General features: G+C 62.3%; 3 protein-coding genes across 15 annotated transcripts in view; 2 read left to right on the top strand and 1 right to left on the bottom strand.

Annotated features, from left to right (window-relative positions):
- ST3GAL3 (ST3 beta-galactoside alpha-2,3-sialyltransferase 3) overlaps positions 1 to 6,460 on the top strand; it is a 177,782-nt gene extending 171,322 nt beyond the window's left edge. For all 12 annotated transcript variants that reach the window (XM_032696357.1, XM_032696350.1, XM_032696349.1 and 9 more), the window contains one exon: positions 2,541 to 6,460. In XM_032696357.1, coding sequence (XP_032552248.1) covers positions 2,541 to 2,630 — 90 coding nt within the window. In that variant the 3' untranslated portion in view covers positions 2,631 to 6,460. The remainder of the gene's footprint in view (positions 1 to 2,540) is intronic.
- Positions 6,461 to 8,983: 2,523 nt separating this feature from the next.
- LOC116791014 (collagen alpha-1(I) chain-like) lies at positions 8,984 to 12,212 on the bottom strand. The gene is made up of 2 exons (XM_032696648.1): positions 11,579 to 12,212; positions 8,984 to 11,358 (listed from the first exon to the last, which is right to left on the bottom strand). The coding sequence occupies exons 1-2, from the start codon at positions 12,210 to 12,212 to the stop codon at positions 8,984 to 8,986; spliced, it is 3,009 nt and encodes a 1,002-aa protein (XP_032552539.1).
- Positions 9,461 to 15,558, top strand: ARTN (artemin). Of its 2 annotated transcripts, XM_032696086.1 has the most exons (4): positions 9,461 to 9,504; positions 13,493 to 13,563; positions 13,694 to 13,883; positions 14,237 to 15,558. In XM_032696086.1, the coding sequence occupies exons 2-4, from the start codon at positions 13,498 to 13,500 to the stop codon at positions 14,671 to 14,673; spliced, it is 693 nt and encodes a 230-aa protein (XP_032551977.1). In that variant the 5' UTR covers positions 9,461 to 9,504; positions 13,493 to 13,497; the 3' UTR covers positions 14,674 to 15,558. The 2 variants fall into 2 exon arrangements, with proteins under 2 accessions (XP_032551977.1, XP_032551976.1); XM_032696085.1 differs by lacking the exon at positions 9,461 to 9,504 and having other exon boundaries at positions 13,336 to 13,563.
- The last annotated feature ends 95 nt before the right edge of the window (positions 15,559 to 15,653 follow it).

Genomic DNA, 15,653 nt, shown 5'->3' on the forward strand with positions numbered 1-15,653 from the left:
TTGGACAAGGGGGGAGCAGCACTGCACTGAGTGCCCTGATACTGCTCTTCGGGAGGGATGAAAGCGTGTCCTCACCAGGGAACCTCTTTCTCTGTGGGCTTACGTGAACCACAGAACATTTGAGAGTACTGATGCAGACATCAGTAAGATCCATGGTTCAGGTGGGAGGCTGAATTCCCTTTCATGTGACTTCTTGGAACAAGGAGTTAGTGGCAGTGCCCGGGGTATGGAGCAGCCTGGATGCTGAACAACTAGAGGCCGGTAGGTCTTGCCAGCGGTTTTGCAGTCAGTGCTGGAGCCAGACCTAGCCGTAGAGAGACTGCAATTGTATCACCCAAAGTTTTATTATCCACCTCCTGTACTTAAATTCCTGCTCCACTTGTACTTTTCACAAAGCAGATTTCCTCTTGCCATCAGATAAGGCACTTGCACGTGGCCTGAGGTGACATTTTAGCTGGTGGTTTGAGTTTGCCTAGAAGTGGCTGCTTCCCCAGTTCCCGTCTGCACAAGGAACACAAGCAGCTTGTCCTGGCCAAAACCAGGTGGCTTCTCATACTGTTTGATGAGGCTGAAAGGCATGAAGGAGAGCTCAGATTGTGCTATGACGTATCAGGCGCATCAGGCTCCTGGTGCTCCAGGCAGGTTTGAATGACAGGCCCAGCCAGATGTAAGTGAATGCACTGAGACCTGGTGTCCCAGCATGACAGCTGCTGGCTGCCTGTTGGCAGGGGCACACCCGCACCCTCAGCTGCCTCTGCTGGTGCTGAGCCTTCCTAGCAAGGGGCTGTGTTGGCAGAAGAGACACTGGTGCGTGGCAGGGGCCAAACCCTGAACCCCCAGCTGACATTCCACCTGTGGGACTGTTTCCAGCACACTGGAGGTTCCTGGCTCTCTGGCTCCAAGTAACAGCCACGCTCAGCCCTGCTCTCCCAGCTCCCTCTGCTCTCTGGAAATGATGCTTTTTTCCTTTTACAAGCCACCTTGCTTCTCAGTGCCAGATTTCACTCTGCTTTTATGTTAGCAGAAGCGCTGAGGTGTTTCTGGGCAGCATCTTCTCAGTTTAGGGATGGGATCTTCCACATTTACAGAGTCCCAAAGAGCACCAGCACAGTTTACCGATGTGGTCCTGTACTACTGTACCCTTTGGAGGGTTCGGGTAACAGTATCACTGGAAGCAGAGGAAGTCAAAGACTTCTTTTGAACACAGGTTACAAGGTAACACCTGCCTGAGCTTTCTTTAGCAGCTGTAACTGTCATCATTGCTGTGCGCTGAGGGGATGGAAGTGATTTTTAGACGCACAGTAGCAGCAAGAGAGGTATTTCCAAAATGTGCTGGAGATCTAGAGAGGGACCTTCAGTCCCTTGGGCCTCTTGGCAACCCACTGCATGCACACCGTGACTGGGGCTGTCAGTGCCACACAGCAGCCATGGCTGAGATCTGCCTGTCCCAGACAGGACAGGGCAGGACAAGCAGCAGATGACAGGAGAGCCACATGCACGTTGTGCGTGATGTGTACAACCAGTGCTTTGCAGGCAGGTGCCCACAGTTCTGCAGTGGGTAAACTGAATTTCAATACCTGTGGCAGAGTGCCCTCAGTGGGCTCATGAGGCTGGTGCTTTGTTGGTTTCAGAGAGGCTCCTGTAGAGTGATTTTGTCATGGTTCAGATTGTATTTAGAACTCAGATTAGCTGCTGACCAGAGCACTGTGCTGGAGCCCCAGAATCATTTACTGGGACTCTTGTCCTGTTGGGAGATTTAAGGGAAAGTTGCTTTTCCCTGTTCTGCCTTTGTCTCCACAGGGAGACAAACCACTTACCGTTGTCATTAAGTGCTTCGATAGTACCGGTGCTGGGGAGTGATGGCAGATGCTGTGATCCCTGCTAAAACCTGCTGCAGGGAACACATCTGGGTGGGCTGACACCACCCATAGCAGTCACTGCTTTGAAGTCCCTGCTGGGAGATGTGGCCACTTCACCCTTGGTATTGTATTAGTGTAACCTTTAGCATGTGATTTCTTCGTGACAGGGCCAGCAGAGGCAAGAGCCAGATTTAATGGTCCTAGGGCTTTTCAGCTGCATCTACCGCCATGCATTCCCAGAGACCTCCCTTGGCAGGGAGCTGTGTGTGATGGGCACAACATGTCCTGCCACCACGTTCTCTGCCAGCTCTGTTGCCCAGCATACACCACCATCAGTACTGCACTATTGGACTCATGTGTAAGATAGCTTGGGAGGGCACAGTAACCAGCTACATCTGCCCAAGGGACCTGGATTGCCCAGATCTCACCATGCCAAAAAAACCTTCACCCAGCCCATGGGGAGACCTTCTACCTTAGCTACACAGGTCTGACCCTGCAAGTGTATCAGCTTTAGATAAGAGAAGTCCCTTGGTCTGCGGGGGCTCTTCTGGTCTGCAGCGAGGTCTTTTTCCTTGGCAGAAGCCACTGCCTTGGCCCAGATGGAGTCTCCCATAACCTGAGGGACAGGAGCATGTTGGCCAGGGTAGTTGCTGACCTTCTGTCTCTCCCATTTTCTTCCAGTCTTGGACGCACAACATCCAGCGGGAGAAGGAGTTTCTGAGGAAGCTGGTGAAAGCCCGAGTCATCACTGACCTAACCAGTGGGATTTGAGTGGCTGCAGCCACTGCCTCCAAGGGAGGAGATGAAGACACGCTGCAGCTCTGGGAGCAGGCACCGGCAGCCCCCTGCAAGAATCCCACCTCACTGAAGACACACAGAGATGCCCAGGTGCTCTGGGAAGACCCTCTTGCATTGCCAGTCTGCACGAGGGTTGCACCTGCCACCTCCAGGCCTAGAGCTGGCAGGAGGTGGGCAAGGGACTCAGTAGACAGTTCTTGAACTCTGCATTGCAGACAGATCTTCTGCATCCTGAATTAGACAGGAAAGACTCAGGAGAGAGAAGAAAGATTTGTGAATAAAATGATTTGTGCCAAATGGGAGGTGATGCTGCCCCAAGGCAGCAATGCCTGAATGTACAAAGTATTATTTTTTAAAAGACTGCTGGAAGCATACTAGAAATACCAAGGTACAAGGCAAAGCCTGCTTGTTCACAGCCCTGCAAAAAGCCCGGCCTCTTCATGCTCCATCTGCGTTGTCACCAGCCTCAGACCTTTCCCCAGGAAAACAAATCCATCCAAAACTTTGGTGTTGTTGGTGCTGCTATAATTCAAAGGGAGAATAATGGCTTCCTCTCATTCTCCACTTGGAGCTTCTGAATGGAGATGAGCATGGGTTTGTTTTTCTGTGTTTTTCCTTGCTTCCTCCACAGAGGCGGCAACAGCAGCAGCAGCCATCGACTTGGCTGTGTTTTTCATGGCCATTTGCTCTGCCTCTGCCCTGACCCCAAGGTGGAGGGGGGAGCTGATGGCTTTCTGCACCTCCAGCAGACCCTCCCCACCTTCCTGCCTGTCACGGTGTGGAGGAGCCTGCCTCGTTGTGCTCAAGGCTTTCAGGCCTCTTGGTTTGTGCCTGCTGTGCAGGGCCACCCTGGAGTCCGTGCACGTTGGTGTCACTGTTTCTGGACAGCATCTCGCTTTGTTTTTGTGTGGGAGGGGAGCAATTTGTTCTTTGGAAGGAGGTCATATCTTGAGCGGAGATCTCAAGCTTTACATTTTGAGAGCAGACCGCTGAAGATGTTTGCTTTATGTTCCAGACTCGATCACGTTCCCTGTTTAAGCAACATGTGACCTCAGTGATGATGGAGCCTCATGGGAGCCCTCACCCTCCGCTCGGCCCCTGCTCACGCCATTTCCAAGCTCCTCCCGTGCTGCTCTAGCACTGCTGCTCCTCCTGCTCTCAGGAGCACATCCTTCCTTGGTCCCAAGATGCAGTATTTGCACATTTGATTTGTATAAGTATTTCAGAGGAGCTGGAATAAACTGAGCAACGTGGCCAAGTGTGAGGACAGCAGGGTGGTCTCCTCCACTGGGAGGGCGTGGGCGGAAGGGGGATCGCCAAGGGAATGGTGGAAATCGGCTCCCATGCTCTCCTGGCCTGGAGCAGGCTGGGCTGCACCCACAGGCACTGTCCAGGTACCTGGGTGTCCAGGCACCAGCATGCAGCCAGCCAGTGCTGAGGTCAGTGGAGGGGGATCCCGAAGGGATGCAGGTTGGGCTCGTGGTCCTGGCACTGCGTCTGATGTAGCCCAAGGATTGCAGTCTGTCTTACTCTGAGCTGAAGGGAGAACATGGCCCTAGCGTGGACAAGGGATGCTGAGAGCAGGGCTTGCGTGGCTCCCCTGGGCTACCTCTTCCCCCAATGACTTGTGGGGGGCTGTGACTTAGGAGCTGAGACCCTCAGGGGGGTGTGCAGGAAGGGCAGGCAGTGACCCAGGTGTGGGGCAGAGGAGCAAACTGTACAGAATGGTTTGAGACCAGGCTGCAGGCAGAGGCAGCTCTCAGGACATGGGGCTGAGTGCTGCTCATAGACCAGTGTGGGATGCATCCCTCAGGAACCTCTCCTGCATGGTGTGCCTGTAGCCAAGGAGTTTGCTCAGGGGCAAGTCCTGTCCAGCTTCTGGTTGTGGCTGCTGCTTGCCTTGTCATCTGGGAGCAGGTCAAGGATTGTGTCTCTTCTGGCATTCTCCTGTTCCCATATCCCTTTCCATCCCTCTGGCCTCCCAAACAGGCAGTCCCTGCTCCCCCAGGGACATTCCTCCCACCAGGATGCTCTGTGAGGTTTCCAGCAGGTTTTTGAGCATATGCTGTGGCAGATACTCCTTTGAAGTCTCCCCCAATTTCTTTTTCCTTCTCAAGGAGCCCAGGGGACGGGATTTCCCTGGCTCTCACCTGGCAACACTCCCTTTGCAGTTTCTGTGTGTCAGCCTAGACCCAGGACTGTCACCTGTAGAGTCCCAGTCATGCTGGCAGTGGGGATGCTTTGGCTGGACCTGGCTGAGGCTGTGGTTTGGGAAGCGCTGACACCTACTGCTCAGCCTTCCTGTCATCCCAGCTCTCCACCACGACCAGGGACAGGTCCTGATGGGAATTTGACCCTACAGACCAGGGAGATGACTCCAAGCCCTTCCTTCCATCTTGGTGGGAGTCCCCAGGCAGAAATGCCTAGGCTGACTAGATAAGTGCATGGCCCAGGGTGACTGTGGTGGCTCAGGACCACCTGCAAGTAGAAGGAAAGAGTGTTTGGGGGCCAAGGCTCCCCTCTAGCTCACTGACACCACGGAGCAGCCCCATGGCTGGGTGATGGAGCAGCGTGCAGCACTGGGTTTCGCTGCCGGATGCCATTCCTTTGGCTGCCTCCCTGTGTGCACCTGCAGCCACCTCCCGTTCTCTGAGACGCTGCAGTCCTGCCAGCTCGGAGCGGTGCACGCGGGTCAGAGCACGGTCAGTGGGACGGATGTGAATCTTGGCCTCTCCCTTGCAGTGACTCACCTTGTCAGATCGGAAGGGAGAGCCCAGGGGAATTCTCCACAGCCTAAATATAGAGCGGGGTTGCCTGGTGCGTCCGATGCGCTGCAGTGCAGAAAGGCCGCTCGGGTGGCGGGGAACCTGCCCAGGGACACGCAGGGAGGTCGGGAGCCAGCGCCCACAGAGGGTTTCGCTCTGACTAGTGCAGAGGGCAGATCTGGGGAGCTGCAGGGCAGCCAGCACATGCTGCTCCAGGGGAGGGGGCTGCCAGAGAGCTGCTAGTGCTGCACTGACCACACCATGAGCACAAGCTGCTGGTGCATTTGTGGTGTACAGCCCTCCACAGTGCCCACCACCCTGGCGTCAGGCTCTTGCCACCAGTTCGCCCCATTAGGGCTGGCTGTGCCATGTCCTCAAGCTCACACGTGCCAAAGGGAAGCACCGTGGCCAGGGAGCACAAGGCAACAGTTGTGCAACAGCACAATCCAATCCAACATTTCTCAGCCCAGTGTCTCTGGGCTTCCAGGATCTCCTTTCCTCAGAGGGAGCAGTGGGGAGGCCCTGCCTGGCCATGCTGTGCTACCCCTCATTGTGGGCACTGCTGGGAGTGGGAGAGAGTGTCAGGACAGGGCCATCTGTGTCAAATGGGGGCAGTCAGGCTGGGTATGGGCAACACTGGACACGGGCAAGGGCTTCCAGAGTGCCTGGCAGGGAGGTGGCCACCATGCCGAGCTCCACTGGCACCACCAGAGCCGTCGGTCCGAGCGTGTGTCACTCGCAGTATTAGAGACGTGTCCTTCAGTGCAGGAGACCCCTTTGGGGCCGCTACCCAGCTCCTGTGGGCTCCGGCTCCTCTCACAGTCTGCACGGGGACTCGCAAAGGCCAGTGCGTTTGCCGGTACTGTACCAAGCTGAGATGCAAGAACTCAATGAGTTTTTAAAATTAGTTTTAGTTTCTGCGTTTTTTTTTAATTTCCCCTCTAGGCAGGGAGGGCAAGAGTCTTGCAGGCTCCTCCAAGCCGGCTTATGTCACATCAATTCAGTCATATCACAGAAGCAATAAAGCTATCAAACAAGCTTGGCTGGCCTCTTTCTTCTGCTGCCCTGGGCCTTTTTTATGGGAGGCAGAGGGATTCCCCTGCTCGGCCTGTCCCCAGCCTGGTTCCACTGCTGTCTCCTCCAGCACAGGAATCCAGCTGCTGGGAGCTGCAGCTGGTCAATGCCACTGGCCTGGTGCTGGGGACAAGAGAGGGCTGTGCTCCTTGCAGGTGACCTGAGGGGTGGGAGAGGGCCTTGCTGTTTGGGTTCATTTCATGTTGGAAGGCACAGGCGTCGGAGCTTGTCCTGCCTGGGACAGGCTGTCTGGGACTCTGCCTGCTCTCTTGGGGACTCCCTGCCAGCAGGGTGACTTCCCGCCAAGGGTCACAGCAGCAGTTGGGCTGGGTGCGGCCCTGACAAAGGCAGGTGTCCGGCCAAGTGACCTTCTCACCGCAGTGTCCAGGAAGGAAGCAGTTTAGGAAGCCAGGGGCCAAGGCTGTGACCAGCTCTGACACCTGCCAAGTCCCAGCAGGAGGAGCACAACCCCTGCAGCAAACCCTGGTGATGCCGCCGGGCTCCCGGAGCCGTAGGACGTTTTGGGGACAGTCCCATCGCCTGGAGGAACAGGAAGGCTACTTCCAGGTGGGTGACTGGTCTGCCAGGCCTCCCAGCTCCTAAACAACAAGGGTGGGTTCCTGCCAGCACCTGTGGGACACCACAGGGGCAACTGCCCAGCCCTCCCTGTGTGTGGTCTCAGATTCTAGAAGGGAGATGCTGGGACTGCTCAAACCCTCCTTCCTTCCTTCCTCTCTTCACAGCACTTAAAGAGCAGGGCCACCACTGCTGTCAGGCTGGACCAGCCCCAGGGATGGCCCATGCCCTGTCCTTGCCTTGAGAGGGCTGAGGAAGGGGAAAGCACAGAGCCTGGGACCAGGGCACACGGGGCTGTTGAGGTCACCTCAGACAAGGAGACTTGTTGAGGGGTGCCCCAGAAAGAGCCACATCACCGCTGAGATGGGGACACCTGTGTCACAGCTCTCTCCCACGTGTATTTTGTCACACCCAGCCATGGCCTCGCAGAGGCACAGCAGCAGCCCTGGTGTGCTCAGTCCTGCCACTTGACTGGACTGCATCACCCCAATCCCACTGCACACAAGGGTGGCACCTTCAGGGACAAATGTCACAGCAGGCCCCAGCCCCGCAGGGAGGGCTCATTCCAGACCAGGCAAGGCACTCAGACACCCCAGCCCTGGAGGTGCAAGGAGTGTGGGCTGACGCAGGCAGTGCCAGCAGCAGCCATGGAGCGGGTCACCCATCTGTCTGGAGACCTGTAGGGCTGCACCTCAGCACCTTGTGGAGCCTGGAACATGCTCAGCACTCTCCATGGCAGAGCCCAAAGGGAGATAGCAGTACCTGGATTGAAGCACAGAGCTGGGACATGCCATCTCCTGCTACCACAATCTTGGAGGGACAAGGAAGAGGTGCTGATGGTAGGACATTAGTGGGGCTGACAGCAGCAGCAGGCTCATGTCTCCCAGGACAAGGGCCAAGGGCAGATAAGGGAGCCAGTGTCCCCAGGTGGCTGCGGTAGCAGCCTCAAAGGGGCCACATCTGTAAGAGGACAGAAGCCAGGCATTACACAGCTTTGCACAACCTCTCATTTCACTGGACTGGGGAGGACACCGTGGGTTCACCTGTGTGGGGTCCTCTGGATACCCTGTGCCATGCCCCACAAAGCCTCCTGCCCACCACCAGCACCACACTCTCAGTAGCTCCTAGCTATGTCCTGGGAACATCAGGACCTGCCCAATCTGCAAGGAAGGTGGGAGGGGTTGAGGGTAACCCCTGTGGTGAGCCTGCACCTGGGGCTGTCTCCAAGCCCTGAGGGCTGTTGGTGTGGGAGGCAGTCCTCCCCTCCTGTGTAGGTCCCCTGGCATGGGCAGGGCTGTGGCCAATCCCAGCCCCATGGGGACAGCCAGTCAACCTGGAACAGGACATACTACTCACATTGAAATTTTCCAAGCAGGCAGCTGTGTTAGTCTGCAGCCCTGCAAAGCAGAGGATCCTGTTCTCTGTCTTTGGCTGGTTCTCTATGCCAGGGATGCTCCCCAGCCTCCAAACCTCTGCTGGGCCAAGTCATCCAAGGGCATCACCTCTGACAGCTCCCATGAGGACATCTCAGATGGGAGCAGCCTCGAGCCACGGCGGTGGGGCAGCAGAGCCCCATGGCAGAGCCCATGCTCCCACACAGTCCCACTAGCAGGTATGTAGCCACTCATGGCCACAGATTTGGCGAAGGTGCTTGTGCCAGGACCGGGAGGGATAAGGTGCCACTCCGGGGCACGGGCAGCAGCTCCGGGCCGCGTGCCACCTCCGCCGTCCCTGCTCGCGGTGGCGGGGACGGCTTAGTGGGCGCCCGCACACTCCCTAGCAGGTGATGCCGCAGGAGCCGCGGGAGTTGTCACCCCCGCGCTGGATAATCCGAGGAGATGAGCGCAGGCGAGGCGGCGGCTCCGCAGGTGTCTGCAGGCGCGGCCGGCCGTCCCCGCCGCGGGGCCCGGGCTACCGGGCGGCGGGGAGGAGGTTAAAGCCACGCTGGGTGCCCGGGGTCGGGGCAGACCCCACAGGCCACCTGGGGCCCGGCGTGCAGCCGCGGCACAGCCGGCGACCGAGCCGCTGGCCCCGCTCCAGCCGGGGAGTTGCATAAGCCCGGGGAACTGCGCCGAGGCGGCGGAGCGCCGCCGGGGCAGGTGACACGGCCCGCGGCACCCCGGGGCGCGCAGCCCGCCCGGGCGCCCTCGGACCCCGCGGCCATGAGGGCCGGCCCCGGGGGGCTCGCCTGGCCCGGGACGCGTCCCGGAGACCGGCTCCGGCCAGGGGAGCACGTGTGAAGCGGGGCCGAGCGGAGGCGGCCCCGGGATTTGGCACGTTCGCAAGGAGCACTCGAGAGCCCCGGGATGGACGCGGAGGGCCCCGGGCGGTGACGTAAGGACTTGCACGGGCTCGGCTCGACTCGCCAGCCGGCCCCCATGTCCCCGGGGCCAGCGGCGGCCCCGGCGGAGGGAGGCAGGGCGACGGCAGAGGTAAGGAGCCCGGCGGCGGGCGGCCCCGCCGGGGAGGACCGGGGTGCAGGGCGCGGGCGGGCGGGAGGCCGGACTCCTCCTCCGGCGCGGCCGGACGCGAGCGCCAGGCACACGGGTGACCCGCGGCGGCTCGGGGTGCGTGGGACGCCGGCCGGTCCCGCCGCGGCCGGGATGGCCCCGACCCTGCCCGCCAACCCATCCCCGCCGGGTCCCCACGTGTGCGGCTCTGCCCTCCGACGGCGGGCGTGGGGTCCCCGTGGGGCTCTGACCCCGGAGCGCTCCGAGAAGGGTTGAACGCTTCCCCGGGGGTGTTCGTATGTCCGTCCTGCCCGCGCTGGACGGGGCTGTCGGGGCAGGGAGCCCCGCTCACGGGGCGGTCGGCCGGCCGGTCTGCGGGTCCACCTGCCCGTCCGCCTGCCCGGGGGTCGGCCGGCGTGCAGGAGGCGGCAGCGGGGGTCGGGTGCCGCCGGGGGTCCCGGTGACGTTCCCGGCGGGGTGCGAGTTTCCGCGGGAGCTCGGCGGCGGTGCGGGTCCCGGCGGGAGCCGGTGCTGAAGCGGGTCGTGCTGCGGCTCCTGCTGTTGGCGGGATCCCGGTGCCGTCCTGCTCCCAGGGCGGTCCCGGCGCCTGTGCGGGTCGGAGTCCCGGTGCCGCTGCGGTGCGGGTCGGGATGGCGGCTGGTATTCTGGTGCCAGTGCTAATCGGGGTCCCGGTATCGGTGCCGGTGCCCGCCCCGCCGGTCAGGTGACGGCGGCTGGAATTTGACACCGGTAGCGGCGACGGCAGCAGGATGGAGCCGTCGCTGCCCCGCACTGTGCGTCCGCCCGCCGCCGCCGGCACCGCACCGCGACGCGCAAAGGGACCGGGACCTGTATCCCAAGGCACAGCGGGAGCGGCACCGGGAGCAGCGGCGGGAGTCGGTGCCGGCGGGGCAGCGCCGGCCCCCGCCAGCGCCCCGCCCCGGCGCGGCGGCGGCGGGCGGCGGGGGGCGGCGGGGAGCGGAGGCGATGCGGGGCAGCGGCGGCCCGGGGGTTGGTCCCCGCCGCGGGCACGGTGAGTGCGGGCCGGGCCGGCGGGCGACAGCGCCCGCCCCAGCCTGCCGGCGGCCCCGGACCTCGGTGGTGGCTCGTACCGGGACTGCGGGGGGGACGGGGGGAACCCGCTTCGCCGCCCACCCCTCGGCAATAGCCGGGGTGCCGAGCCCGGCCCGGCGGCGGGAAGCGCTGAGGGCCGCGGCGGGGATGGGGTTCCCTGCCTGGGCAGGGAGAGGCGGGACCCCACTGCGGGCGCCCGGGGGACACGGGCGCGGACTCCTTCGCCTCTTCCCTGGGCTCCTGCCCGGCCCGTTGGGCACGTCGGACAGGTCTGCGCCCCGGCTGCCCGGGCGGTGGCCCGGCGAGAACCACGGGGAGGGGCTGCCCAGCGCCCCCCGCCTGTGCTGCCTCCGGCAGGGGCCGAGTTTGGTCTCATCCGTGTACCCCACGTGTTCGTCCCCGGGCCTCCCAAGGCTTTGCGGGGCGGGTGCCCGCTCCGCATCACATGTGGGGTTGATTTCTGATCCCCCGTCACTTCTGCCAGGGGCAGCGCGGAGGGATGATGGGCCTCCGCCGATTCCCGCAGGTGCCCGCGGGGGTCTCCGGCCACCCGCCCCGCGCTCCTCGGCGGGACCCGGGGCTGCAGGGCAGGCACGGCCACTCCGTGAGCTAAGACCCTCACTCCGGGGCTGGGGCACCCGCTGGCTCCGCGTGAATGCACTTCGCGAGTGTCTGCTGCTTCTCCCGGGGTCCTGGTGCAGCCTCGGGGCACCCGCTCCCAGCCCCTGAGCACGGCGCGGTCAGCGCGGCTCTCGCCGGGCTCTGCGTGGGTGGGCGTGCGGTGGCCCACGCAGGGATTGCCCCAGCACGCTGCTGCTTAGCCCCGGACGGGGGACACGGATGCGGGGGACCAAGCAGGTCCTTCCTCACTTGGATGGGCCCGGTTCCGACCCTGGAAAAAAAGCCTCCTGTGCCCGTGAATCGCCCGGCTGGACTCTGGCAGCCGTGACAGGGGCAGACCCCAAACAGGTTCCCCCCATACGGGACGTGGGGGTCTGACGCGGAGTGTGCAGGTCTCGCACTGCCGTGGGGTGCCCAGGAGCTTGTCTCAACCCCTCCCGCGCTGGGGGAAAAGCAGGTGCCGAGCGGGGCTGCGGGGCCAGCGTGGACTGCGGTCCTGCGCGTTCAGGGATCTGCTCCCGGGGACGGGGCCCCGTGTCTGCGGAGGCACTGGTGGAGCACGGCCGTCTCTCCGGCCCCGGGGCTCCCGGTGGCGAAGGGAGGCTGCCCTCGTCCGGCGCCCCGCCGGCAGCGCTCCCGCCGCAGAGCCCGTGGCTGTGCTGCCTCCGGACGGGAGAAGCCTGAACTGCACCGGCTGCTCCGTCCCTTTCCGTTCCGTCCCGTCCCGCCGGGATGCTTAAGCCGAGGGGTCGCGGCGGGGCTCCCGGGAGCGGGGACGGGGAGGAGTCCGTGCCCTCCCAGCAGGGCGCGGGGACCCTCGCCTGGCCCCTTCGGGGGTGCCAGCCTGGGAAAACCATGACCTGGCAGCAGCGGCTGGCGTGGGGCCACGGGCCGCCACGGGAGCGACGTGCAGCGTGGGCTGTGCTTGGCCAGGCTGTGGCGGCTGGCGCGGCCGGGGGGGGCCAGTGCGAGCTCTGTCGGCACGGGGGGAGCATCTCGCCTGGTGCATGGGCCCCAGAGGAGGCGCGTGGGTCTGTCAGCGCCCACCACAGCCCCTTGCCACAGTGTGGCCAGTGCAGGGTGGCATCAGATGCAACAATCGGGACTTGGGCACCATCCCCTGAGGTGCTGAAGGGACTGGAAGAAATTGTTTTCTCTTCTTGTCCCAACGGTGCCCAGCCACGTCCTTTCATTTTTTTTTCGTCAGGAGTGCTCTCCTAGGCATGTCCCATCCCAGCTTTGCTATGGCAGCAACTGGGAGATGCTGGGACAAAGTCACAGAGTGGATGGGGGAACTCCCTAGTGCAGAATGTCACTAGTCTCCAAGAGGACAGTCCCATCCCAAGAGACAGGGAATGCAGCAGATGGGCCAAGAAGGGTACAAGCCCCTTTCGGATCCACATCTAGGGTATCCTGGCTTTGGACACTGGGGCACAGGAGCCTCCCTGCACCACAGGAGGGCGCTGGGAAAGGAGGCGAACATGTGGCTGCAGACAGGGCCTTGCCCCAGCACCTCCTGGGGGACATCACTCCCCTGAGACTGTGCTTGCTGCTTTGCTGGGATGATGCACGGCAGGGATCCAGTTCCGCTCTGTGTATCAGGGCAGTGGATGCCGAGCAGTGGTGTTGGGGAGAATGACTACAGTGAGCCCGGCATGGTGATCCACACCCCACCATGTACCCATGGGACCTGCCCGCCTGTCCTGCCCCTCGAGACCCCACTCACCCAGGCTGCTCTGGGCTTGTATGTCCCAGTTTGGTGCAGACAACAGGCTGGGGAGCCAGCGCAGGGCCGAGAGGTGGCTGCACCCAAGGACCCTGTGCTAATGGATTTGGAGTTTCTAAGGTCAGGCTCCCACTGCAAGCAAGAAAAACATTCCCAGGGAAGGGCCATGGGAAAGGGCCCCCCCCGGCAGCACTCCCAGCCCCAGCCACTGCCTCACAGCCCAGCCTGGCATCCCAGGCCGCTTGCACAGGGAGGTGGCTGCATTCCCCCTGAGGAGAGGTGCTGGACAAAGGCTGGGGCACCTCAGCTGCCCAGTCTCTTGGAAAGGGTGTGCAGTGTGGTGAGGGTGCCTGGCTGTGCCAGGAGAGGAGAGGGGTGAGGGTGTGTCATGCATGGGGTGTAGGAGGTTTTTTGGGGTTCTGGGGGGTGATGGAGGGGATTGCATGGTTGAAGAAGGCAGGAGAAGCATGTGCCAACTCCCAGCCAGCCAGGTCGACACCCACCCTATCCCTGCTGTGTGGGCACTGACCCCAACCTCTGCACTTGCAGCGAGCATGGACCAGCAACAGGGGCCACCAGAGCCGAGACCTGCAGGACCTGCCACACACCCGCAGCCCAAGGTGAGTCCAGGTCTGTCTGGCTGTGATGGCCAGGACCACACCTCCCCATCCCCACCCATCCCCAGCTCATGGAGCCTCATCCCTGGGACTGTGGTTGAGGCTCGCCCAGCTGTGCTGTGCTTTGTTGCAGGAGGGGACACTGTGGGGGCTCCTCGCCATCCTATCGCTGCTGGCTGGGCTGGCCACGGGCACCCTGCGAACACCGCACTGCAACGAGACGCTGGACGCAGCCCCTACACCACAGGGCATGGCCACTGCCAGCCCATCTGTGGAGGATGGTGTGGAGGTGCCACTCGCCGCTGCCTGGAGCCAGCTGTACGGTGCGTGTTGGGACAGGACCCCCAGACTGGGCACAGTAGCCCTGCACATGGGGCATGGCCAGGTTGGGAGCTGCTGTGGGGACCCCCAGCCTGCGTGGGGCTGGGGCTGCACTTCAGGGCTGGGCTGAGGGGGGCTCTGTGCTGCATGCTGGAGATGGTAGCAGAGCCCTAGAGATGAGAAAATCCTTGGCTGGGCACCCCCTCACCCCACTGCCTCTCGGGCACCCAGCCAGTGTCATGGTGGGTGGTCAGGAGGGGTCCGTAGGTCACAGCAGGGGCAGGCAGGCTCAGCAGGCCCAGGAGGGCGATGGGTGCGGGATGGGTACTGATGGTGCTGTCTCCTCCATGTACAGGGGAAAATGCGACGACAGGTGGTCCAGGCGCCGCAGAGTTGGCGGAGGACCTGCTGCTGCGCGCTGAGCGCTCACCGCCAGGTGCTGGCAAAGGCAAGAAGAGGGCGCGGACACCCTCACGGGGCACCCGCGGGCGCAACTGCCACATCCGCAACCTGATGGTGAAGGTGCGCGACCTGGGCCTGGGCTTCAACTCGGACGAGATCGTGCTCTTCAAGTACTGCAGTGGGTCCTGCCACCGGGCACGCAGCAACTATGACCTGACACTGGGCAGCCTGCTGCGACAGCAGCTCATCGCCCCAGGGCCACAGGAGCGGATCCTCAGCCACCCCTGCTGCCGACCCACTCGCTATGAGGCTGTGTCCTTCATGGATGTGGAGAACACATGGCAGACAGTGGAGAAGCTCTCAGCAGCCGAGTGCAGCTGTATTGGCTGAGGAGGGGGCCACTGGCTTGGCCTCAGCTCGACACATGCTGGCAGACTCTGGCTTGCTACATGCAGTGGCACCGGTGCTCAGAGGAAGGGTCTGGCAGAGGCCGGTGCCTCTGTTTTTATGTGGCCACAAAGAACCGAGGTGAGATGGAGCCATGACTGGGGGGTGGGTGGCCAAGCCCCCTCCTGCTCAGTGCCAAGCAGCTGGTGCCGACGGCTACATGGAGTCCTGCCTGGGTGCGCTGTGGCTCAGCCCTGAGGGAGGGGCTGAGGGGAGTATGGACCATCCCCACCACTCACTGGCTGGTCTGTCAGTCCAATGTCCACCAGCAGCACTCCTCCACCCCTGCTTTAGGGGAGCTGGGGTCAAGCATCACCCCAAGTTTCAGAGCGGGCAAAACCTCCCTGTCCCCTCAGGCACCCTGGGGTCAGTGGTGGCCGGAGCTGCCCTGCAGGGAAGGGGTGTCCCTGAGGACAGGGGTGCAGCCAGGCCAACTCACGCCATTGCGGGGTGGGGGACCTGCACCCAGACCAGCAGCAGCCCCTGATGTTCTGCAGGGTGGTGGGTCACGGGCACCCACTGGGACCCCCATCCCTGCCTGGCTCCCAGGGGGTGGCAGGGTCCCCCCCGCTGCCCCGTGGTGCTGCGGCACTAAACTATTTATTACTCTAAATTATTTATTTATTGTTCTCGAGCGGCAGCTCCTATTTATGACTTTGGGCCCCCGGGGGCCGGGTGTAAATTAACCCCAGCGCTGTAGTGAAGCCCTGGGCAGTGCCCCGTGCCTCCCGCCCTCCCCTTTTCTATTATTTGTAAAATTTGAGGGATAAACTCTATTTTTGTACAGTCGCCTTTTCCTGTAGCAATAAAGCGATGGGCTGCGCGTCCAACCCCTGCGTGTGCCCGTGGTGGGGACGGGGACGGGGGGTGCCCCAGAGCCGGCAGCGGGAGGGTTGGGAGCGGGGCTCCCGCCGGCCCCGCCC

This window comes from Chiroxiphia lanceolata, chromosome 9 (genome assembly GCF_009829145.1).
Source record: "Chiroxiphia lanceolata isolate bChiLan1 chromosome 9, bChiLan1.pri, whole genome shotgun sequence".
Lineage (NCBI taxonomy): Eukaryota > Metazoa > Chordata > Aves > Passeriformes > Pipridae > Chiroxiphia > Chiroxiphia lanceolata.